Source organism: Sparus aurata, chromosome 17 (genome assembly GCF_900880675.1).
Source record: "Sparus aurata chromosome 17, fSpaAur1.1, whole genome shotgun sequence".
NCBI classification, from domain to species: Eukaryota; Metazoa; Chordata; class Actinopteri; order Spariformes; family Sparidae; genus Sparus; species Sparus aurata.
The window spans coordinates 32,821,959-32,849,060 of NC_044203.1; the positions used below are offsets into that span (position 1 = coordinate 32,821,959).

Sequence of the window (27,102 nt, forward strand, 5' to 3'; positions counted from 1 at the left end):
TTTTTTTTTTTAATATTTCAGACTCCTGAACCTTTAGTTTCTCAAAGAGAGAGCCAAGGGCAAAGAGTGGCACTAAGGAACATTTTGTGTGACCTCCGGACGTGACATGAAAAGCATGCATTTCATTTTATTAATCACCCACAGGTCATTTCATTACTTTCATTTTCAGTAGACTACAAAGACCACACTACTACTACTGCTACTACATTTGACTACTGCTGAAAATGGCGCTCAGGGAAATGAATGTTAAACGGCATTATGAGTCTATTCATACGTGCAATGACAAGTTCATTGACTTTCCTGTGAGGCTCTCAATCATATACTGGCTCCCGAAATTGGCAAGCAGTAATCAAAACCTTGAGGACGCCTGCCTTAGCACTTAACCTCAACCCCAATCAGTGTCTGAAGGATAGCGTTCTATCTCTGGTGTTATAAGCTGCATTTCTACCTGATTATTGGATAAAGGATAACAATCCAGTCCTTCCTGAAAATATATATTGTGTGTCTGACTTCTGTGAGGCTTCATGTTTGTGTTGCTTTCCTATCAGACTCTGCTGATGATTTCATTTTAAGAATTGAAAGTTTCTTCTGTATTTTAGGCTGAGACGTCTGCCGAGGAACGAGTAGGACTTCAGAACCATTTGATTCATCTCATCTTCAGTCAGACAGTGGCAGCAGCAATAATAATGTCAGGGCCAGAGGTTAGATCCCACTTGGGCTTACAAACACTTTAAGTGAGTGCTCATACTGTATAATTACAGCATGTGTTTTGGATAATAGTGCCAACTGAAGGCAGAACTCAATTACATATTCAAGTGATGATTCATTGAGGGATTTCCATTTTGATACATTTACATAATAATGTAAAAAAAAAAAAAAAAACACTGACTTGATATATTGGCTTCTTCTTTCAAGTCACTGTAGTCACCTACATTCTTGTGACTTCACTACACAACTCAACATCAAGTTCAAGGCCTTCTTAAGGACTTTCCATGCCCAAGTCCCTCAAATTCGACGACACCACATACTTTGAGATGCGGGTCGAGGTTAATTACTCTGACCTCAAAGACAAAATCTCAAAGACAACAAAATATCAAACAAAATTTGATTTATATTCTCGCACAAAAAATTTAATCTAGGCTCTTTCGACGACCCATGTTGTCTTTTAATGTCGATTTTCACGCGCTTCAGTTCAAAGCCCAGTAAATTGCATTATATTCAAAAGTGCCACTAAAGTCATGGCTGAGATTGATCGCATGTCATAAACTGAGTCGCTCTGCCACTTCTATCCGTGGAAGTTGACATCAAATGCGATGCGGTAGTTGCTCCTCATTGCTCTGACAGCATAGCGGTGACAAAGACGAAGCCCGAACATCCTCCCTTGTGTGTCACCTCCTGACAGGGAGATGAAAAACTTTCAAGAGGACAAATTTGGCATCGTGTTCAGCTGTTAGAAACGCAGTAACTTAAGGACCAGCACACCTAAACGTCAGTGGTAGAAAAAAATACGAGGAACAGCTTGCTTACTGATATAAGTACAACGAAAAAATGCAGTTATACAGACAAATTGATTCAATAACTATACTTGCTTAAGGCTTGTAATATGGTAAATAATAAAGCCTTATTTCAAAATGTCTGTCATTAAGATATAATTCAGATCCTGACAGATCATTCCCCACTGCCTAAGTAGGAAAATTGAAGAGGCAGATAATAGCGCTGAGGGGAACAAACATATTAACTTTACTGTCACATTAACATAAAAATGCAACTTACAGGCGTCCCACAGCGCTCCCATTCCTATGTATGCAGGTCACGTCCCGGGTCTGGTAGCCCACCTGGATGTCCCAGAATGGACTCTCTTGCCGGTTAAGGCGATTCCTGGTTCGTTTCTTCTGGATAAGCTCCCTGGTCTCCGGATCTTTGACTCCTGCTCTGTCTCTGAGCCCCTGGCCTTTACCTTTCCTGCGCTTCGCTTGGCGTTCTGTCCGAGTCTGTGGGAGGGTGCAAGGATTCCACGGTCCAACCCTGAGACTGTACATGCCCTCTGGACCTGTGCAAGGCCCCAGTTTACAAGACTGGAACTCAGTTAGGTTGGCACAAATTGCGCCTCCAAAAAGCGGAGGAACCAGGACACTACGGACCCTGTTTTTGAGGCCTGTTCCACACGTTTTGGAGCAGGAAGTCCATGGCGAATACTCTGAAACAACACAATCCTGGGGGCAAGGGATCAAACATGCCTGCTCCAGGCGTGGCTTAGGCTCAAAGTACTCACAGATGGCATCCTCTGCTGGAGACCCGTCTGACTTCAGTATGCAGCCCACTTCCCGGGTCTGAATGCCCTCTTCGCCTCCACTGCATGTGAACGGCCGTAGGGCCCCAAAGGTCCTTGCTGAAACTGGCACGCACTCATTCCAGGCACCCAGTTTCCAGTCATAAAGGTCCTTGTGCCAGTCGCACACACGGAAACAGTTTCTCTGGTTTAACGGACGCTGGCCCTGGTCACAGTTGGTGTGAAGCGTCGTCCAGCCGTCCACATGGGCACACCAGACTGCCCGGCTTTGGCTGCCACCTGGGCCACAGTCACTGCCCATGCATCTTCCCCATGGACCTGGGAAACAAATGAACAGACCCAAATTACAATGTGAAACATAAGAAACAATAGACCTTTGAGCTTCAGATGTTACTCAAAGAAGGACAGTGTGGTGTACTGTCAGAAACCTCTACAGTGAACGGCTTCAACACATATCAAAACTAACCCAGAAAAGGGGGAAACATTTCATTCATATTGGAGACATTTGAGAGACTGCACCACAGTGCAGTGATATAATTGCACTGGCTGTGAATTGATTGGAAGTGTAGAATTAACAAATAGCCTGTAGTTACATTAGTAACAATCAAAGGAGATCAATGATGCCATTTGAAAGCTCTCGTGTGCCTTTGAAACAAAAATCCATATTATTCAAGCATCAATTAGTCAAACACTTCATACCCTTTAATGCTGAGGAGAGACTGAGAGTTTGATTTAACTTGTTGTCAAGTGATGAGAAAGCACATAATGCATCTTCAAGGACGGCACAGTAAATTCACAGGCTCCTCTAATATGCTCCTTGATGTAAAATGTGTTGAAAAGCCGTTGGCAACCAGCAGCAGATGATGTGTGAGCGCAGAAAAATGCCACATTCAATAAAAATAATCTGTGACCTTGCTTTGTGCTACACTTAGGTCAGACACATCGGTTCTCAGTGCATGGTAAAAACTGTCTGAGTGCCATCGGGATGTGGAGGGATGATTAGGCAATGCAAATATGATGTGCAACAGCGGAGATTATAGGTGATCAAAGAAAGTGTTTGAAAGCAAATTTACACGGGCTGTGAGTAATCTTTTATCAAACTCTATTGGCAACCAGCAGGAGTTGCCAAAAACATCGATAAACTTTGATTTGTCTGTACACAAGTCTCTGGCAAAGCCTTCCTTTATCCTCTCTTACTAATTGCAGTCAAGATCCAACAAATAGTTTTGGAACAGGACTGAGGTAGTGAAAGGTTAGTCATTCATCAAACATTTATCTTAAATACAAAAAATACAGCATTGCTTGCTAAAAAAAGAGGGCTTTTTACAGTAATCGTCAAGGACAAGGCTGTAAATATTCGGTATTTACTTTTACAAAAAGGCCATGAAAAGAACAAAGCAGGGATGAATCAATTCTATTGACGAGTATTGTCTGGGTAGCTCAATGTAGCTTACTCTTCTGTGCCATTAGAGCTCCATGTTGTCCAAACACATCAATGAGTCACCGTTGTGCTAGGCAACATGCTCTTTCACTACGATGAACATGAACACCGTTTACTTATTGTGAATCAATCCCACATGCACTGTCTTGCTGCTTTATACTTGCAGAACTGCACCAAATTTGGATCGATCCACTGCTGAAAATAATCCCTCGTGAATGCAGCATTTACTGGTGTTTTAGTAAGGTTTACAAAAAAAACTACAATGCCTAGCTTTTTTAGCAAATAACTGGGCATTTTGAAAATTACAAATTATATATTGATGACCCAATTTTTGAAGAATATCTTCCTTAAGAACCAACAAGATAGAATAGAATAGAATAGAATAGAATAGAATAGAATAGTCTTTATTGTCATTGTACAGGAGGGTACAATGAAATTGAGAGTATATAGGTAAATATAGGCTGGAGTGCCACTAGTCTCGCATTGGCTTGTTTGTATTTCTTTAAACTAATCACAATATTCTTGGGCGCTGCCAAACCCAGGATGGAGAGAGGGCGCTCATGCAAAATCATGTAGTAGGGAAGATACATGGGGTGGTGAGCCCTGGCTGTAAAATGTCTAAATGCCTGCAGAAGAAACAGTAACAGCGGCAAGCTTGTTTAGGTTCAAACCGTTAGCAACCAAGTTAGTGCAACTTCAACATGTAGGTTGTCTGCTTGTTAACTGCTGTTACTGTTGTTTCCTGTAGTGACAGGGTTTTTGAAACAGTAACAAGCAGAAATAGAAGGAAGAGGGGAACGCGCCTGAAAGAAGATGCCTCCTGACAGGCTTTTAAACCAACTGTCCTGCTTCTGGTAAGTCCAACTAGAGTTACACAGACAGGGTAGGGAAGTCAGAAAGTACCATGAGATATGAACTAAAACGCTAAAAAGTGTATTTTTCTTTTTTTTTGTGTTGACTTTGTTGACAATAGGAGAAATACGGACCAATACCTTTGTTCTCCTTTATTCCTGATACTAAAAACTGGACACTTGTTTATAGCATCGGCATACAGCTTTTATATTTTAGGGTCATCGCCCACAACCCTATCAGCCCTATGCACATATACAGTATTATGGTTAGTTTGTGTTAATCTATTACTCCTGTGGGTATACCTTACATTATGACAAACTAGAAACATCATAAACAAACATCAGCTCTGCTCAAATAGCTGAAAATCTTTCCAACTTCAAGCAGTATGAATATAAATCTATTAACAGCAACAAAGAGCATCTTCCAGACACAAGGATCTGCACGCACTATTTATTACCTTTAAGATTCGAGTCACACTTCTTCTGCTTTCCCCTGCACAACTCTTGATTTCAGGACTGAAAGCTTAGCTGACAGCATGAGAACTGTCAGCCCAACTCAGCTGGTCCAAGCAAGTAAAAGAAAAACACTAATTAACGCAGGGTGCCTGCGCTCTGACTGTCTCATCCGAAGGCTATTGATAGTACAAGGGAGAGGAAATCAAACTAATTGGGAAGCTTCCCTTTTCACCTCGCATTAACCTCTTGGGTAATTGATTATATTAGCATGTGGCCTGAGGCTGATTGGACCCTTTGTGGGCAATGGGCAGTCGGAGCGAGGGCAGCTCATGTTGACCCACGCCCATGCAGAGTTAAAAAATCGTGCTGGTAGAAAATCCGAGCACATTTCCGGGAATGACTGCCTCTGATGGGGCTGCTTGTTGCCTCTGATCTCAGCTGCTGATACAGCTGACAGGATCTATCTCCAGTCGACATGATGCTGCTTTCACAGGAGCCTCAAAGAATATTGGTAAATGGTTGTATACTAGTCACTGTATCAACACACTCGATCAATGTCTGATCATCAAATGATTTCCAGATTAGCTTGGTGTCTATAGCTTCAGATCACATCATGCTACTGTATTTTTTTTTTACCAGTTTTCAGACATCCTGGTATTAACAGCAAGATTCAAAGGGTGAAATACATTTAGTATTCCCAAGACGAAACCTCTCAGGCGTTTGTCTGAGTCCATAAAATCTCTGTGATGTTTATTTTTTAATCCAATAATAGAAAAAGGCGACCTGAGAATTTTTTCCTTCACAATGCCAACCGATAAAGATGGTGAATGTTATCTCGAGAGCTGATATTGAGTTTCAGGTGGAGAAAGAAAATGCAGTGGAGAAAATACCCATCCCAAAATATAAAATGCAGTAGATTCTGACAGATTCTGCGGTACCAAAATTAAACACCTCCTGCCCTAATCTAATCCATCCCAGACAGACGTTATCTTCTGAGGATATTCTCTGACACAGGCTCTCACGATCAAACTCGTCTTGCTCTGAATGTGGAATAAAAAAGGTTTCTCAACGAATGAGATCGCAAAAGCTTGGCCATATTCAACCTGTCTGGTCACACAGTATGGCTTTTGTCTGACGTTGTCCTCATTAAGGATACATCTTATTCTGTGTCTAATATCCTTTATTACGTGTTTGTTAAGTCAGATCTTTGCAACCCTTTGCATGCTTCCTCACACTGTTTTCACAAACAAATGAAACTTCCTCCAAATCTAAATCAATGCAAGGCCCTCGTTGCCTAAAGCTACCTTCTCAATATTGCATGTGGTCTGACAGCCCTATTTGACATTCTGAAAACAAACTGTGGTTCACCTCCATTTATCACATGTCTGGAAAGTATTCACAGATTATCCATTACTCAACTGTACATCAGGACTACTCCCAAATGTGGAAATTGGAAAGTATTTTAATAGTTTCCATTCGTATTATTGTGTGGTTAAATTTAATCTAGAAGAAAAATGAACAAACAGAAATCCAGAGAGTTCAAATTGACATCTTGGTGAAAATTAGACATTTCTAAGCATGTGCATGTCCTTCAGGAAGCTTTCATTGGCTGCATGCACGAAGCACAGAGCTGCTCAATCTAAATGTAAATGTAGTTTTATCGTTCAGCAACAAAAACATCCTTTCTTTGTCTTTTCATTATAGTAACTAAATCTACTGATGATCTCTGGAGGCTTTATATTCTTGCCGGATTTCATGTAAAACAGGCAGCATGTTTAATCAATGCTATCTATAACTCAATCAGAGGTGAGCCAGGTGAGCAAGCAATACTTCTAGACACAAAAATCAATAAATAAATGCTGTGTAGAGAGACAAAAATCGCTCGTGTGTAGTATATTTACGCCCATCCTCATCAGAAAAACCATATGGACTAACTGTGAAAGCAGTTTATTACTGTATGACCCATATTGACATTTGTTGTTAGGTTGCGACTTCTAGTGGCTGTGGAAATTATTACAGCAGCAAAGGAGGAAGTCAGGTGCTGTTCATGTCCTGTGCAAAACCAAAAGTTAATGGTGGGTTACGTATGTAAAGTCTGTGTGTTTGTAACAGAATTATCACCCAAACCACAATATTTTTGTAAACTTATCCAGGTAGTTTTCTTGCCTAAATCAGCACAGACTGCCGCCGTATGATGAAGTGTCTGTAAGCATGTTGCTTGTAGGCTGCAACGCTTTTGGTAACGGCGATGGAAGCCATTTTTGGAGTGGCAATCGACCTATTCAGTCATTCAGGTATGAAGATAAGTTAAGTATTTACGAGGCGATCTGTCCGCCATGTAATTCTTGAAGAAGGAGAGTAAAGGTTCCTGGCAACACTTTGCCTAATTCCCAGGTGAATGGAGAAGGAGAAGAGTCTTAAAAGGTCAAAACCCGAGCATCAGGATGACCCTGTTGAAAGCCATCAATTAAAATGCTCTACTACAAGTGTGTCTGGAGGTTTTTCCACTGCACACCATGTGATCCTTGTCATTAGTAGAATAATATGACTCGGCCCTGACCATGCATCTGAACCAGTTAGTCCTTTTAAAAGGTGAGTGTGAAGAAAACTGAATTCAGTAAACCCTGCGGCTTGGAAACTTGTTGGATTGGCTGAAAGTTCAAGCTCAACCAAATACCCCTTTATATAATATCTGCTTCAAAATAGCAAATGAAAAATTCATGCATGTCTGGAGCAGCGACCTCTGTCACTGAGCTCGTGTTTGTGCTGTATTCGCTGACACCAGAGCAAAGTGAGAGATGAGCAGCGCAGACGGAAAAATAAGAGGATGGCGGCGGGTGTTGAGGAGGCAGAGGCGTTAGCCAGATGACCTGTTCTGACGGCAAATGTATAAAGGAGAAGGAAAATGTGCTGACAACATTATACAGTATAAAACAGGAACATTATTAAAGAAGGAATTAATAGTGATGCTAAATAAATGTGCTGATATCTACAGTATACCTCAAACCAATCAATTATGGATGAATCATTGGCAAACCTTGAAACTGTATTATTAATTTCCAGAAAAGAATGTCATTGGATCATGGACATTTAATTCTTTCTTACCTCTCTTTCTACTTTACCTTCCTGTTATAATGAGCTTTGACACCTTTACATGCAGTAAAACCAGGGGATGTGCTAATGAAGATTAGAATAAACTGAAATGACAGTTCTGCAGCCACTTCAAACTAATTTAACTGAAATAATAACAATAAAACAAGCTTTTCCTCATATTACATGTGGCCAGCATGGAGCCAAAAGCGAGTCTCCTGGCAGTCTCCCCGGCTGCTCACTGGGGACGTTTGCTTTGAACAATATATGTCGAGTGTGATATCCTCACTGTCAGTTTGAGGACCTGATCTCTGGCTGGGCCTCGAGTGTCTATTTAATGAACAGCTCCTTTGTCCCCACCGGGTCAGCTTCACTAATGAATGGGTCACTGTGTCTCTCTCTTTCTGCTTGTGTTTGTTTATTATATCTCAAATCCACAGCATCAGGCTCTCGCGCTTAAAGACAGGACCTCTCTCTCAGCCGGGTCAGGGTTCATCTCTGGATGGTCTCGGTTGTCTGCCCGGCACTTTTCTCCTATGGCTAGTGTCTTGACTTCAAATCAGGCAACCTGGCTGCTATTCATGGAAAAAAGTCGAATGAAACAGGAGCTGGCTTGCCTCAATCAGTGATAATAAGTTTAAGAAAGCACTGCGGGGTTAGTGCACTGTTGAGAAAAGTGTAGAATATCCTTCCACCCTTAGTTGAAACTTAACTACAACACTGTCAAAACTCCTATGGTATATCGTCAGAGTATATATATGCAGTAGAGAAACAAGAAGCAGGAGTCTGATGGGTAGAAGTGAGTTAATGTACGTACAGTATTGTGTAAGCCTCAGGTCTCTTAAGATTTTGTTCTCCCACACAGTTCGAGGACATGAGAATGAGTTCAGTCAAGTTGTCAGATCAAATCAAAGCTGAGAAAGATGATTATACAGAGGTTTGATTTCACGGATGACTATATTTATCTTATGCATATGGCTCACAAACAAACCATGTTTTGGTGTTCTGATGGTATTTTAAGGTTTGTAAAAGCCTGAACGAATCATCCAAAGCTTGTTTCGTGAAAACGTCCCTGAAAATTGGTCCATCAGTTCCACGCGAAGAATGCAGGATGTCAGTTTGATGATGTAACCTTTCGCGGCTTTTAAACCCAACTGCAGTGTTTTAAACTACTCTGCTACTCCCCGCTGTTTGAGTTTTTAAAAAAGCAACTTCACATTGGGTTTCTGAGTGTTCAACCCTCTGTGCAACTCCACAGTTTAGACAGATTTAATCACATGAGCTACAATGTGACAATTGCATGTTTGCATAGCCGCTGGGAGAGCTAAGTATTACCACACTGAACTTGCCATGTTGAGTCACATTAAGCTCAGCGGAGCATTTGTTTGCCAAGAGCAGCAACACAAATCTGGTGTGATGGGCCAACTGTGCATTGTTTTTGTGTTTAAAGAGCACAGCCAGCTCTAAATGCAGTTTTCAGACGACAAATGGTGCCATTTACATCATGCCATTTCTTATGGGGCACGGTCAAAAGATCACCATTTAGCACCAGATGGATATTAGCCCTTTGGTCTTAATGGGCCTCAGTATGCAGCAGGGGTTAGCAAAGAAAAGAGCAAATGATACAGGAGAAAGGAAACAGACCAGAGGCTAATACTTAACATCTGAAGGAATACTTTGAGCAGCTTAGCATTCATGGATGATTGTTAACCCTGGCCTGCATTCAGTGCGATCGGTGCCCTGGGCTGTGCGGCACTAAGCCCACATTGAGTCTCCGCTCACACTTGATCTAAATTACATTAGCTGTAATACCGTGATTGTGCTCGCATGGCTTGAAGGAGCGTCTTTGATGACTCTTTATTCATCACATCCTGCGCGTAACTGCGAGGCAGACATTTCAACAAGTCACACAATGTTAAATAGTCTTCTTCCATTTTTATCTTTGCTCCTCTCTGCATTCAGTATGCTCAATATTATACCTCAATAACAGCAACTGTGTGCAACAATCGCTTCATAACTGAACATAACAATTTTGTCTCTCTTCACGTGGTTGAATCTTTTGAATGAAATATTGATTATCATGAATATGTAATTGAATAGAACTGGGTCAGAGTACTTATGCTTCATACTCAGCTATCATTCAGACATCATAATAATACTGATTGGTACTCATGGGATTCAGTAGCTACATCTTAGGCTAGAAATCTGGCGTACCAGTCACCTTTCAGCTTTTAAGGACTCACATGCTCATACATTAACATGATACGATGCTGTGATACAAGCGGTGAAGAGATCTCTCTCTAATGCTGCTCCAGTATAAGAGAGGGATTCCAAACATATGCATTATAAAGTTTAAACAAAGCTAACATAAGGCTTCAGCAGGTAAAAAAAACCTTCCTCTTATCAAGATTGTTTGGCGTGAGTTGCCCAATTTTGGAGACATCGGCTATCTGCTGATTAACTTGCGTAACTCGGTCATGATATTGCTGTCGAGTTCTTCAAATTTATTTTTTTGTGCCATGTAGTTTCATTATATTCTAGAAATCTACTGCTGATATCTGCAAACTCTGAATCTCACACCGCATGAATACCAGATAAAAAGAAAAATATGTACTTTTGATTTTGGGGTTAACTATCCCTTGAAGTCTTTTCAGTGTAGCATGTGAGCGTAAGCAGCATCATCTATTTTCCAATCACCTTAAATTGAAGATGAACCAGAAAGACATGACAACAGTAAAAGAAGCCAAAAGTGAGCGGCAGAAACTGGAAGACAGGCTTGTTGTTCTGTTGTTTACAGATGGATTACGGTTTTCTGTTAGCTCGTAAACACCCCCAGAGGTTGGAGGAGTGACAAGATAAATTAGAGAGAACTTGCTCCGATCCCAACAACACCCACATGTTCAGCAGTGACGATATCGCTGTTGGCAACTTCAAAGAAATTCTCCAAATTCTTTGAGTCAAAGGGTCAGGACCAGGCACCGAGCCAGAGTGAAATACCTGCAGCTTATAATACTGCTACACCAGCACTACAGCAGCACGTTTGACAAGAAAGTGTTTGACTTCAAATGAGCCATTCCACTCTCACAGTTTAAACTGTCAGAATCAAACACGCACATATTCCCATGAGTCAAAAGCAGTGGTCTGTGCAGAGGTCTGTCAGAGAAAAATGTCAAGACTGTCAGATCCTGTAAAATTCAGCTGCAAATCAATAACCTCCATAATTTCCTATTACACACTTTCATATTCCCTATCAGCCCAATAAATGGCAAACACATGACTGCTACATCTACCAGCATTGACAGTCAAAGATAAAACAGCACAATAGCTAAGACAACACAACGCGTCGCTGCACATACATGCTCCAGTAAAGACGCCTGGCTTCCCTCAAACCAGGTGACCTTCACAGTCTTTAGAAAAGACAGAACAACAATAACAATAATCATTTCAGAAAAATCTACTTCACTGAATGATTCCGAGCAGCCACAAGTGCTTCATTGTTTATCTGTCATGCTAACCTTCATGTCAGCCTGCTATGTTTTCATGACAATGGTTATATGTCAGCCCATCCTCACCAGATAAACATGCCAGATGTGTGCAAGCAGCTTATTACAACCCATATTTACATTAACTGTCAGGCCCGACCTCTAGTGACATTGTCATTATGATGTGAGCAAAGGAGGATAAAAAAGATATTCTGCATATTGAGGAGGTGGGGATGGGAGGCTTGAACTAGAGCCTGACCAATATATCGGTTGGCCAGTATTATTGGCTGATATTATTGACCCATCACAGATATATGGTATCAGCTTATATGTTGTCCAGGACGATATTTTAGTGTCATTTTGGACAGTTAAGTAAACGTCCTGTATGAAACATCATGGCAGCGTTGATGTAAAGTACTTCACTTAGATCAGGTATTTAATGTAACTTAAGTTAGCATTCTTATTTTAGGATAATCACCTAACCAAGATGTTTTTATGCTCAAACTGCAACCATTTCACAACGTTATGTTAACCAGGTCATGACAAAGGCTGATGCCCCCCCTTCAGTCTTATACGTTGTTTTGGGATTCATTGGAAAATTAACGACTCAGTTATTTGGGTTTGATGACCTGTTGTACTGTATATTTCAAATAAAAAGGACAAATACATACTGTTAGGCTGAATTATGTACTATGAAGTCATTCGTGCTTTGTTTCACTCAAGCAAAGCATGAAAAAGTTTGTGAAAGGACTGTTAAGTAAATGTTGAGGAGACGATGAACTGACTGTGACTGCGTCAGATGAAGAAGAAATCATGAAGTGGTTCGTGGCAGACTCTGTTGGGTAAAACAGCTGCTGATTATCAAAGCTTCAGCGTGATGTTTGGACCCACAGAGCTGTCTGCGCTCTGTTTTTCCTCACACGTCCCCACCTGATTGTGACTGATTGAGCCACCTGCCTCTACTTTTCCCACCTTCTTAAAATTCATGCATTTTTCATTTTTTTCCCCTCCGCATCAGACTGAGCCGTTAATTATTGGGAAGCAAATGTACAAGATGATGGATCAATCAATCCATCAATCATTATCACCCGCTGAGCTGAATCAGACATGAATCAGACACATCTCATCTAGAGATCAATTTAATTACTAGTTGACAGCGGGAAGGATGACCTCGTTAAACAAATGGCTTTTACTCGGCGTCCAAAAAATAACTTCATCTGCAAAAAGGGCCCAGCAGAAAAGGTCTGGCAACCATTACTGAGCACATCCCTCTCAGGTAAACATAGCTGAGCGCTTCAAGGCCAAAACTAACTTTGTAAAACAGAAAGTCATTTACATAGACGCCAGTGCCAACCTGGAACAAAGAAGAAACAGTATGTGCATGCAGAGCAGGGTGATACAACTAACTCCACTTTTTTCTGTATGAAATCAATTTGAAGATATTTATACAAACATTAAACAAAATGGCAAATCTATAATCAAATATAAAATAATTGAAATGTCATAAAAACTCTGAAGAACTTTGCTTGATATTTGCAGAGCCAACAATTAGTCGATTAAGTGACTGAACAATTTCAAAAACTGACATTTTGAGAAATTAAATGTTCTGTTCTGGATTTTCTGGTGTTTTATGATGCCTCCTTGTACTCTAGGATATTGTGATTTTTTTTACTGTTTTCTTTTGTTTCGCAGACCAAATCAATTAGCTGAGAAAATAATCTGTAGCTTTGGTGATTAATGATCAAAGCTGATGATGATTGACGATGAAAATAATCGTTAGTTGCAGCTCTGTTGGCCCTATTCATCATCTGGACAGCAGGAATTTGTAAAACAAGAAAACAAATGGATCTTATCATTATGTTGACATATGACAATGTTTGATGTCAATGTTTTAAAACATTTAATGTCTGTGCCTGGCTACAGTAGCTCTGACTCAACTCTGTGTAGCTGAGTTTCCTGAAAGCGATATGTTACTGTAGATTAGGGGTGTGCCAAAATATCGATACTATGATATATCGCGATATTTCGTCTTGAGGTACGTTATCGATACACTGGTGCCAAATATCGATATTTAAAAATATCAAAAAAAATATATAAAAAAAAAAAATCTTTTTTTTTTTTTTTTGGGCCCACCACCACCATCCCTCTTCAGAGGACAGCTTTATCTTTATTCAAACATAGGTATACAACCAAATAAAATTTAAAAAATGGTTTAAGTAGCTCTGAAACCCACACATATAGATATTTCATGATAGTTGTAGTCAGTGTGTGTGTTAAGAAGAGACACTGTGCAATATACTCTTTGTTTACTTGGCTGTCATTCATGTGAAATTGATTGACAATGTTTTGTAATTCCTGTGAAATGGAATTAGTACAGTCAATAAATTCTGAATTTCTTCAGTGACACAGATATCGTGATGTATCGTGGGTGAAATTTCTTGCAATATATCGATTATCGCAGAATCGCTGTATCGTGATATTGTCGTTATCGTGGGCAAAATATCGTGATAGTATCGTATCGCGAGGTACCTGGTGATACCCAGCCCTACTGTAGATACAAGTTTGCTGCTAGCTGACTCTGGTCTGAGCACTGCTGGGGACTTGTAGTGTTTAAACCACTATCACAGCAGCATAGGGCTGCCAGGAGAAGGAGGAGGCATTCAGGTTCTGTGCCAAAATGAGCATCTGACCATAGGATGAAGACGACTTGAACAGAGGAAGCTAAGAAGAAAAAGAGAGACAGTAACCAAGCGAAAGGCTGGACAAGAGTAAATCTCAAACTGGAGAAGAGGTTTCAGATGACAGACACCGAGCTGGACTTGTTGCTGTTGATTTGTACTGTTTGCTGGCTTGCTAGGTTATATGTGTTGTTTTTGCTCTGCATTGAGGTTTGGCTTTGTTGACAAAGTTGTGAACTTGCTAGTTTTTGACGATGAGCCCAAATCAGCCCATTTCAACTGCGGTTTAGCTGGTAGCTGGTGTCGATATCTCTGCTTTAGGTTACACTCGCTTTGCCAGCTGTTTCTGCTCTGAGTTGTGTGCAAAGCTTGTGCAAGCTTTGTCTGAGCATACATGTTAACATGAAGACATAAAACTGTCTTGCTTGACATGCCAAGTTTAGTTTGTAGTTAGCGTCTACATTACGACTGAAAAATGTAACAGAAACCTGAGATTTGTGCTTCTAACAGTGGTGTTACACTCAGAAACTTGCACATAATACAAGCTTATACATATTGTCCTTTTAAAAGGTCTGGATACAAAGCTGGTCTCACACTCTAATCTCTGCCTTGCTACATAAACGATTCACCATCACCTTCCATTGTAATGAATGTTGGCATTAAACTGTGAGGAATCAATATTGTAATCCCAAGTGATGCAATGACTTTTAAATCCATAAACAATAATGCATCTTTGCCTGGCTCCAAGAGCACACATTGTTCAATTAGTTTCAAATTAGTGTCTATATGCTGATGTTGTTTGGTAATTTGAGAGGTTGTTTGGTGAAATCATCATTAGTATTTAGGCTTTACAGTTGTCTCATGAGCCAAGCTTGAATAAAAGTATTTACTGCATAGACCCCAGGAAGATGAGCAACTGCTAATGTGGAGGCTAATAGGGATGCAAACAAGCTTAACACTGGTCTTTAGCAAGTAAACAGGAGGCTTTCCATGCTGCGCTGCTGTACTCAACATGCTGAGTTTGTTTAGAGAAAACGATGTCTAACCACCCTCAACAGATAACAGCGCTGGTGTTTGTCACAATGTACAGTAGCCAGCCTCACTAATGAGGGAGCATATTTCTCTTCTTAAAAAAGCCTGGTGGTGCACAAGAAATTATTGATGATATTCTGACAGGGGGTATAAAAGTCAGAGTATTCTCGCTCTCTTTGGAGTTAATGTCTGTGTACTGGACTGAAAACTTCTATACCAATTATTAATTTTCATGATGCTTAAACATGCATGAAGTCCAGACAGCTGGACATCTGTATTGGTCACAATACTAGCATGATGTATTTCTTCAAACCATCCTCAGCGTGCGTTCTGATTTTCTTTTCGTTACCGTAATGTTTAGCTCCTGTTCTCACACATTAATAGCAAATTCCCCAAAATACTCTTAAAGGCTATGGCTGCAAAAGATACCCTCTTACAAGAAGAGACACCGACGAAAGAACAGAACAAACAACAGTGGCCTCATCCATTATAGTCGAGATAAAAATAAATATATTTGTGCACAACGGCAAGCTGTTTTATCTTTATTTACCAAGAAATGAACGTTCGCATTCTGCAGGGAGGTGATATAAACATCACAAACACATTCAAGCCAAAGAGCTGTCCAACACAACCCGAATCCTTCAATACTGGCCAGGGAACAGCTTCAAATGTCTGTTTTGTTGATTTGTTGACTCAAATCCAAGCTGACAGGCCCAGGGATGTCCCCTTAAGGGGTGTGATAGTTTGGCAAAGGGTATTGGGGCAGAGGGATGGGGGTTTCAGTGCCACACAGGGACTGTCAGAGGCCTCTGTGAATATGCCCTGTGGATGAAACCCTCTGACGCTGCACAGGCTGGTTTCACAAGAGCAGCAGTGACACAGACTGTTCAAGGCGTTTTACTGTAAGCAAGAAAACCAAAGAAAGAATGAACACAGCAGGGACGCTTGTTTTCCCTGTGGATGGTATTCTTGTAGTCATGGTGTGGTATTTCATCTCCATCTTCAGCCTCACAAACATGCAATATGTATGCGACTGGTTGCAGCTATTTGAGGACAGACTCAACAACAAAGGCATGATGACATGTTTTGTAGCACTGAGCTCAAACTAGGTGTCAGCCAGGCGGTCCCTCTAAACCAGACTTCCAATCTGACATCTATTTTTCTGCAGTTTATGATATCTTGTCCACCCCCCTGCCTGTCCACCATGCAGGGGGGTGGACACAATATCATGAGCACCTGTGCTATTTAATAGAATCCAAAACAACTGACCTGGAAAAATATGATTTATATTTGTGAAGCTTCTGAGGTTTGATTTTTTGGCGAGGCAGAGGAGGACAGGCACAGATTCAAATATGTGGTCATTTTGGAGGCATTTGTTTGTGTGATGTGAGATTGACTTTTCAACACATTGCCCAGAGCTACAAAGTTTGATTACATGGGTTTCTAATTTGATGCCAGCCTGCGTGATTGCGGTCCTGCTTGGTAGCGACCACAACAGTAGAGACAATCTCCTCCATCAATGCGTAGCATAAACACATGTGTGAGTGTGTGATGATGACGAGAGAAAAGCCGTGTCACGTTAAACTCTCAGTATTTTTGTTTCAAGCTTCACCTCACTTCCTCGTTCCTGTTTGTTCTTAGTCTTCTTGTACCGTTTACTTCCTGCTTCTTATTAGAGCTGTGTTAAGTTTCTCTTAATGCACTTTTTGCTGCCACTTTCAAAAAGCAGAAGCCTATTCTCCACAGAAATGTGCCTGTCCCGGAGGCAGCAGAATCTTGGTTTGTTACATAAAAGCAGTCCACACAAAGTACAACCCAGACTAAAAAACAGTTGGGATGCTGTGTAAAACATAAATGAAACACAGTGTAATAATTAGCTAATTCTTTCTGACATACACTCAACCGAAAACAGCACGAAGACGGTATATTTACTGACTGGAAAAGTGGTGGAATGCTCAAAAACACCCCAAACACTCCAGAGGTAAACAGATTTACTAGTAACAACAGGTGACAGAATCATGATTTGGAATGAAAGAGGAATACTCACAAGGCTCGGTCCTTCACAAGCAGGGCTGTGGCAAGGTTCAGCACTTTATAAAAACATGATTGTATGAAGGATGTTCATACATGGGCTCAAGACAACATCATAAACTGTTGCCTATAAACACAGCCTGATTGCAAAGGATTGCATCCTGTTTTTATTCATGTTATTCATCGGAGGTGTATTATTGACATCCTGCACTATTTGGTCACAGGGTCAGTTTTAAATGAAGCAGGGAGGAATAGTACACAACGGCTACAGCAAGCTGATTATACCAGGAGTGGCAGATGACAGGCTGCCCCTGGGGTTTGTGTGGATCACCACACCTCCAACAGCGTAAACATGTTTTCAACACTAACACCAAGGAGGTGGAGCACATCACACCAGTCCTTAAATAACTTATGTGTCAAAGGATGGATTTAAGCTCGTATTACATGTCTGTAAAGCACTAAATGCTCTCGGCCTAAACACACCTCTGGTCATCCTGTATGTTATAAAAGCATCCAGACCCCTCAGGTCATCTGGGACAGATCTGCTCCCTGTTCCAAGGATGGGAAACCAAATGAGGTGAAGCAGTTTTTGGTTTCTTTGCTAAAGCTGTCAGCTCATTTAAATCTCGGCTTAAAACATTACAGTCTACTGCGGCTTTCAAACAAGTAGTTTCAAAACTTCTCATTTGCTTGCCTCTGTTTTACTGTCTTTTTGTTATTGCTATATAAATAAATAAATTAACTCGCCTTGCCTTCAAGTCGAACAAGCTGCCTGTGACAGTCGGAAGCGTAAATTATTTTCTCAGTTATCTTTATTGGTATGTAGACACACACTTCTAAAAATATTTCCAGTCTGTGACACCTTTGCTTTCATCCCAATACAATGGAGGTGGAAGGAATATCTCAGAGTGAAAAAAAAGAAAAGACAAAACATTTTTAAAAATTCATCAGAATTGTGTCTATCAGGACACATTGCTCCTGTTACTCTGGATAATGGACAGACCTCACTGTCAACAGATGGCATTGGAACTACTTCCAGAGTCTCTGTGAAAACTGCTGACAGAGCTACAGGGACGCTGTCTCCGGAAAGAGAATTTTTTAAATGAAACTGTTCAGGACTGTCAAAGTCCCACAAGCCTCTGTCTGTTGGGATGAAGGCAGAGATGTCATAGGGAAAAACCTGGAAACCTAGTTACATAAAACTCTGAGAGAAAATCTGATTCAAATTTTGTAATTTAGATGAACGGCAACTTTAACCCTCGACATAGAGTTGAGAGGTACTACAGTAAGCTGCTGAAGCTTTATTGTGTCAACCGATTGTATTTAAGACTCCCAATAATACGTATCTACATTTTCTCATCTGCTGTTACAAATCCCCTTTTGACAGTAATATCCAGCAATGTGCATGTAGTAGTTGGATAATCTTTTTGTATTTTGTGGATTAAACTCACGCTGTGTGGATTTTCTTGATGGGGGATGTTAAAGAAGTGACAACCTGTGAATGAATTTACACGAGGCGAAAGTGCAAACAGCATGAAAAGAGGCTGCGGGCTTTAATATTACCGCACATGTTAGAATTGATGTTACAGGTGTGTTTTTCTGCATATCTGCGCATTCATGCTGCAGTGTATCTGCATGTGGTTGTTCTGTGCAGGTGCCATGGTTGGGTGGGGGTGGGGCAGCTTGATGATGTAGCTGTCACTTTATTAAGATACATTTTCCAATCAGATGGCGAGATCTCCCACCCTCAGGAGTGCCAGCATTGGGGATTAGATTACCACATCCCACAATGCATCCCGCTTTACATCACAATCCAATAGGAAAGTAATACTACAGTGGGGATACTCTGCAGCCTTGCCTGCTAAAAACGGGAGGTTTAAAATTAGCTCTGGGGAGATGCGGTAAATCACAGCAACAATGAGAAATCATTGAGGCAACACCATTCTGCATCAGCTAATTTTAAAACACGGAATGTAGAGATCTTTAACAACATATTACTGTGAAATTACACGTGTTCATGATCTAAAATGCCAGCAAACAAAAAACTGTGCAAATAATAACGGCACACAGAAGACTGTTATTTGCTACATTCTTTGATTTGGTTTTTGATTTTGATTATCAGTCTGTCCGTGTTAAAAACAAATAAAAACTGTTCTGGCAGACGGGTAAGGTGGCGTATGAAGCAACAAGATGAGAAAATAATGACATTTGGAAATAAGAATATTCTCGCATGGGATAAGCAGTGGAACATGACAGCACTGCTAATTACTGCGGTGCACTCAAGACTGAATTGTATTAGAGAAAAGCTTATACAAGCTGCTTTTACAAAGTCTACCAGCAGTTTCATTATTTCAGTGTTACGCTCAACTACAATGAGATTCAAGTATTCCCAGACATACACTTCATATCAAGCCATGTGTTAGCACTGGAAGGTTTTCATTTTTCTGCTTCAGCAAAGCTTGGAATTACAGAACAATACAATTACAATCATCTCATAATCCTGTTACAATCATCTGTAGTAGGCTACTGCGAAAGACAAGGGAGTGACTCCACAGGCGTAATTCCCAAAGTCAAGAAATGCTGCATAAACTGATGAATTTTACACATAAATAAATCAAAGAAAGCCCATAATAAAGTAATTTTTATGACAGGCCGGACCTTGATGAGATTACAGTTTTCTGCCTGTTGTCTATTAAAGATGAAATCCATGATCTTGCGCCTTTTGTATGTGAGAGGTGAATAAAACGTTTAAAGTGCATCAGTTATGGCAAAACATCCAGAGTTGCATTTTGACGGTACTGATGTCTTGTTTTGTTTTTGTGCATGAAAAGATTTCTATCCAGCTGAATGGAAACATCATCAATTGACCTGGTAAAGCACCTGATAAAGGGCGCCGTTTGGCTCGGCTGGTGGAGCGGGCGTCCCGTGTGCTGAAGCTCTGCAGCGGACCTGGGTTCGACTCCCGGCCAGGGTCCCTTTGCTGCGTGTCACTCCCCCTCTCTCTCTCCCTGTTTCCTGTCACCCTCTTCAGCTGTACTATCAATAAAGCCATAAAGGACAAAAAAAAAAGCACCTGATGAAGAACTATAGTAGCTTCAGATGATGCGGATATAATGAAAATAAATCAACACAGAACAGCTTTACAAGATTTTGGTAATTTGATATTTTTGCCGGATTGCTAGCAATAAGCTGTCCAGAGCCATGAGACGGGAGAGGCAGCTCATAGAAAACACGTTTATTCACACTAAATGTGTCGGTCCGAACATCTCAGAGGATTTCACTGTTCAATGGCATAAAATGATGTTGTACAAAAGGCAAAGATCTCAGCTTTATAGCTGAACAAGACATAATCTAACAGATAACTTCAGCTATGATAGTGATCCTGTGGTACAGCTGAGGCTCAAGGGAATGGCTATAATTCCAAATACTGGACAATTCAAGTTTGACGTGAACATGGGGTCAAACTCAAAGTTTTTATAAGACGTCCTCAGCCCAACAAGAACGTCTGTACAAATTTCAAAGCAATCTATCACTAAAAACAAAAATGTCTACCTCATGGTGGCACTACAGGAAAAGCCAGGGGATGATCTGTAGGATTCATCCACTGGGGACAATGACAGTTTATACAAAACTCCAAAATAAATGTCATCCAATAGTTGTTTGGATATTTTAGTCTGGGCTGAAGAGATGGACTGCCCGACTGCCACGCTGCCCCTAAAGCCAAACCGTTAGCATATCCAACGTTTAAGTATGAATCCTGAAGTTTAGCTGCTATCTGGAAGGTATAATCAGAAAATCTACATTGAGGAAATAAGAGCTTCTTCAAGCAGAGATGAAAAGACCCTGTGTTTAAAATAATGTGCAAAATGTGTTTCGTTAACAGAAGTTTGGAAATCCGATCAGAGAAAGAATACAATACCAACGTGACGGTTTTTAACTACTACCTCTCATTATTTTGGTATTCATTTTTGTTTTAAAGCATCAAAGTCCATCCAAATTGATGAATGCAAATGTTATTATTTTAATATCCTACACAAGATTCTTCTGTTGCCTATTGTTTTTCAGTAACATGATGGCGTGGGAGTGGGAAGGTGGCATTACATGTTTGGGACCGTTTTTCTTTAAAGACATTTACGCTGAATTTACACAGACTTACACAGTTGTTTGCAACAGACAGGCTTTGAAAGTGTGTGATGTATTAAGATTCAGGGAAATGAAGTCTGCTACATTCTTTTGTTTCAGTTAATTAAAACCCTTGTGATGCAACATTGATGCAAAATTACCGCCTGTCAGGTCGTTAATTCAAGTAACAGCGGGGTTCTGTGTTTTACCCATCAGCTAGGCATACTGGATTTAAGAAAGTAACACTTCTAGGCCAGTTGCTGCTAAACTTATTGAGGTGCAGTCCCACTTTTCAGGGCCTACGGGGGATCCATCTTGGACTCTGATTCAGCAGCAGTAGGGAGGTGGGAGGTGTTGGACAGAGAACGCGGGAATCGGAGCCAAGCTTGTTCCAAAGCACACACACATACGCACGCACTCGAACATGCACGCATGCACGCACACACGTACACGTGCACACAGCAGGCCAAAGCAGACAGACTGTGATCATACCACCACATCGACCCACCGCCTTCTGTTAGCTCTTTTCATGCTTGCCTTCATTTCATGTCACGCTGAAGTGTATGACGAAAACAGAGAATGAGAAGGTGAAATCGTCATGAAACCTTTGAATTTCATAATCACGCCGCTAAATTGCAATCAGAAACATTCGGTTTCGTTTCATCTCCGTTGCTTTTGATTGTCTTTGTTTTTCATTTGCTTAGCAGAAATCTCCCGGCCAAACCGAGAATGAATAAATCTACTTCACTTAAAATGGGTCAGACTGAGCAAACAGATGCTGCATTACTAACATTTTCATTGTAACTCTACAATCTTACAGACCCTGCACACCTGTACAGCTTTACAACTGGAAAAAAAACTAAACTAGATGACAGATGCCTCTGTGTCCACAAAAGGTGTGCAGTGACAAGTGTGAACCTTTCATGACCCTCCTCACCTGATCTTTCTGCAAAACTATAAAGTATAATTTATTCATTCACAAGACTTAGGGCGGGCAGAGGTAGGTGCTGATCCCGCGGGTTATCCCTTCATAATTACTTTTTGGTCAGGACGGTTCACACACAGATAACTGTGCTTCGTAGAGAGGAGTTTCTGCTGCCTGTGCCGGGCAGAGTAATGAGACATTTCTAGCCATCTCAGCGACCAAATTGACAGCGTCACTGACTGGCGGTCCACTGGGAGGTCTTGTTAGGATGTTGAGCTATAATTGCACAACATGTTGGCAGGGGGGGGGACACAAAGAGAAAGGGCAAGAAAGGATACATTTTAGCATCGTGTGGCGGGGTTACCGATATTTCTCTTATTTACTGGGAATGGTGAAGCGCGTCACTATTTATATTTTGCCATGCCGCGGACAGCAGATGCTTTGAACACAGCTCGCGCCTTTGATAGTCTCAAATAATAGGTTCCTTTTATTTCTCTTTGTCATAGACCATATCAAATTGTGAAGGAGCTGTGTGACAAATGATTGATTACTATAAAACCTGTCAGGCTCCCTCCCTCCCTCAGTTGTGTGTAGACTCCTGGAGCCAAGAATAGATCTAAAGACTGACAGCTGCCTCTCCCATAGGACACCAGCCTCTTGCTTGTGCTAATTTGTGCCAATGCCTACGCATGTGGAGGTGTGAGTATATAATACCAGAGAGGTTTGGGCCCACTTGTCAAAATCAGTCAATCTGCCTTGATTGAGTGGAAGGAATAAGTTTGTGGTGCAGCTACTGTTCATACAGCCCCATGTTAACCATGCAGCATGTGTGCACCTCTGCATGTACACCCTGTTTGATACAGCGTAGAATACAGAGGCCTTTGTTCTGCAGCTCACCACTGCACAGAGTAGTTTAGTATAAGATGCTGCCTCTCTATCTTACAGAATACAGTAGTGCATTCTCCGTGGGGGATCTCATACATGCAGAAATTAAACACAACCGGCTCAATGTCAAGAAGAAAACCTTTGAATAATTCATGGGAGCTACTGCATACAACCTATGTGCCAAGAAATCGTCGAGATACTTCCACCACTGCATCCCTGCGAGATAAAAGAAGCACAGGGTATAGTGCATTGGCGTTATTGTCTTCCTCTCACAGAAGCGGGGAATAACTGTCAAACTGTGGAGGCAGATGAAGGCCATCTCTGGGAAGGGGTGAATCCTATGCAGCACATACCTGAACGATTCTGCCAGATGAAGGCAGATCCGACGATCCTACCGTGAACATTAGCGCTCAGCGGGGAGTCAATTCAATTTAGTTTCATTTGAGGAAACTTGAGCTGCGCCCTAGCCCACAACACTGCAGGCATACGTAGTGGTTAACCCCGCTTGTGAGGCTATTTCTGTTTTTGTATCAATGTGCAGCAGCTAAGGCAGAAACAGCTTAACGGCAGGCAGGTGGCCAGAGCTCAGTGGCGATCCTTTCCACACGACAACCGACTGACAAGTGGCGTCGCACCTAATCAAATCAAGAGGCAGAAATGAACACGGAGAGGAAGTTGCCACCTGGGTGCGTCTGAAATAGCTGGGGTGTTGAGTGGAAGTGATTACGCCGTGATTTGAGTCTCAAGGCTTTCTATCTGAAATATGAAGCCTCGATGCGAGCGTCTGCTCCTCTGACCCCCCCTCTCACACCCTACCCACTTGTTAATTGGCTAGATGGGGGAGATTATAGAGCCCCTGGGAGATGGTTGCTAGGATATTGATGGAAGTCACAGGACGGACATGGCTCTGGACATTTCCTGCCTCTCTTTGGTGTAAAGGTCTCATCGTTCGATTTTTCTGAAACCCGTTGATAGCTTCGTCTTTTTCAAATTTTCTGTCAGCAGCTCTGAAGGTGTCAAGACATCTTTAAACATCGCGTGTATGTCAATGAACAATAATTACAGTTGATTAATTACTCACATAAAAATGCACACCAGCAGCATAAAGCACCAATTTGCTGAACATCATTACTGAAGAGAGAGAAATCAACGTCCCCAACTGTCACTTTAAATGGTACAACTGGGAAACCAAATACATTTTAATATTATTAATTACATTTCATAACATTGCAAATTGAGAACTTGAACAGTGCAAAACTTTGACAAAGGAAACACTCATTAATTAACTATCAGGCTCTGTAATAGACTTGTCAGTGGCGACTGTACCATAATAACATTTACAGTGGATTCGATAGACCCGTGGTTTTACACGTTTTGTGACGTGACAACTGTTCTCATATCAAGCCACTTGATTATCATACTGACACCTAATTGAAGGAAGTCGTTTAGAAATGATGCGCAACTCAAGTACAACTTCCCTCCGCTCACGAGTTAGAGGTGTCGTCGTTGCTGCGCTCGAATCACAGTCACCGCGCCAAACTTATAAAGAGCGGTGACACGCACGCTACGTTGCTTCAGTTACGTCGGGGGAGCTACTTCAGTGCGACACACAACAAATAGCCGGTTTAGCACTAACGTTTGCTACCGTCATAATTTATCACTTCACAGCTACTACAATGTTTTGCTATATCATGCATACTTTATTGCAAGAGCACGACTATCGGGACAAACATTTACCTGCCCCGTGGCATGTATCCCTCCAAAATTAAGTCGCCAGGGGAATATTTTAGTCGCATTTGGCGAGTGCCGACCGCTAGTTTACAGCCCTGGATGGTTACCTCCCTGCTCATGACTACTTGGCACAATATAGCTACGTATAGCACTAGAAGCATAGCATAGATCAATACTTTTAATTGGAGATAAAACAGTCAACTGGATGCTGTGGGGAAAGGCTGGGAAAAGCTGTGTTTATGATTTATTTAACAGTCCCATTATAAAATCTTGAGCTTTAGTCAAACTACCATCAAACCAGTTTTGGAGGCATATCTGCAAAACTCTCTCTTTCGGGCTCAGCCAGTGATCCCCAGGATTCTGACTTGTTATCTTTTGAGTAAAAGCCTGATCTTGTTCTTACAACAGACATTTTGAAGGGTACCACTGAGCCACAGGAGGAAAAGCCACCCACCCCATCACAAAGAAATGTATTACAACAAATGGGCAAACGGTTGCTTATGAGATTCAGTTCAGTCATTTTATTATCCCAGATGGGAAACTTGATTTGCAGTCAGGAGCACAAGATAAAAAAAAACAAGTACAAAAATGTTTCTTGTACATTGAATATACACACAATAAGACAACAAAACAATCTCGAATATACTATATTACATGTGCAGATGATGCAGCGTTACTGCACAGGGAAAAAACTAACCCTCATCAAACAGGGCTGCTCAGTATAGGCTTACATGGGGACTTTCTACTGGAGTCTATAACTTCAAGGTCAATTTAGCAATCGAGCGACTTGAGCATGCATATATTGCAACAGATATTTACTTCGGATAGATCTCTGAATAACTAAAGTATTCGTTGACTAACAATGTCTCAGCTTTTAATAAAATGAAATAAAAACACTTAATCCTCCTGCAACTTGCGATGCAGTGTGAATGATCATATTCCTTTAAAGAGGAGATCTCCTAGAAAGCTCCCCGAAGACATAATTTACTGTAGGTAACATATTGACCAGAGGGCAAATCAATAACAGCAAGCCAATGTTTGTACACTTCCGCAGAAGCATAAATCTCTGTCCAACAATATGAAGTGCCAACGCGCAGTCACACAGCGGCAGGTTTAGTATGCTTCTGGAGCTACTCAACTGCATGAGTGGTGGGGAGGCTGCCATTACTTCCATATGGCAACCACAGCCATGCGCTAGGATACATATGCTAACTGTTAGCCAGGCAGAATGGATTGGCTGTGAAAATGCTCCTTCTATTACTAATGTCTACTGTGAGCATGATAAAAAGAAACATTGCCTATGCTTAAAAGGTCAAAGAACAAATTAAGTGATTTGAAGCACTAAAATTAGTAAGAAAACAAGTAGAGACAGTTTATAACAAGCGTGCGCAAATGCACCATATATCAGGATTAAAGCTGGTCCTCAGGCATTAGCTGGTCCCTCGTTAATTTATGTGGTTCATTTGTCAGATTATGAAATTTCATTTTTTTGGATTCAAGCAACTTCATCATGCCTTTATCAGTCTTTCTAACAACGTGAAAGGGAAATCTCTGTTGTACGAGCGTCCTGTACCACTGACTGACAGACTGAAATGAATTTTGGGGTTTCTGCGTGACAACTACTCGCTGAGAGTGCCAGCTTTCAAAACTCACATCCCAGCCCTACTCTGTCTGAGACCAGAAACATTTCATGAAAATTGGATTTTCAAGTCACTCTTGAGCCCTTTGACTGCTCACACTGTCAACAGCTGAGTGCTGGAGGACGGTGCCCAGATCAGGCTTCCAGCACTACAAGACACTTGATTCTCAAGCATGCAGATCAGAGAGAAGTAGGTTATTTTTACTGTATTCATGGTAATAATGTATGATTTTCCTGTTTCTCCTCACTGCTGAAAAAATTGTAGATTTTTTAAATACATACTACAATATCTGCCAAAGCCAACTACAATATAGTTCATGTTAGGGCAAGACTGTGGTAATGTCAAACAGAACGTTTAGCTGCATTATTAAAAAACTTCAGTCAGGTTATTAAGGGAAAGATATGGTCATGGTTCATAAATAGATGAAGTGAAAAAGTCAATTGTAAGA

At 41.1% G+C, this 27,102-nt stretch overlaps 1 protein-coding gene across 1 annotated transcript in view; it reads right to left on the minus strand.

The window, feature by feature from the left end:
• Positions 1-20,908, minus strand: part of LOC115567778 (thrombospondin type-1 domain-containing protein 7A-like) — an 85,009-nt gene extending 64,101 nt beyond the window's left edge. The window contains exons 1-3 of the mRNA XM_030394625.1: positions 20,904-20,908; positions 20,232-20,383; positions 1,774-2,608 (exon numbers count right to left, since the gene is read on the minus strand). Of these exons, the coding sequence (XP_030250485.1) occupies positions 1,774-2,608; positions 20,232-20,383; positions 20,904-20,908 (992 nt within the window). The remainder of the gene's footprint in view (positions 1-1,773; positions 2,609-20,231; positions 20,384-20,903) is intronic.
• Between the last annotated feature and the right edge of the window lie 6,194 nt (positions 20,909-27,102).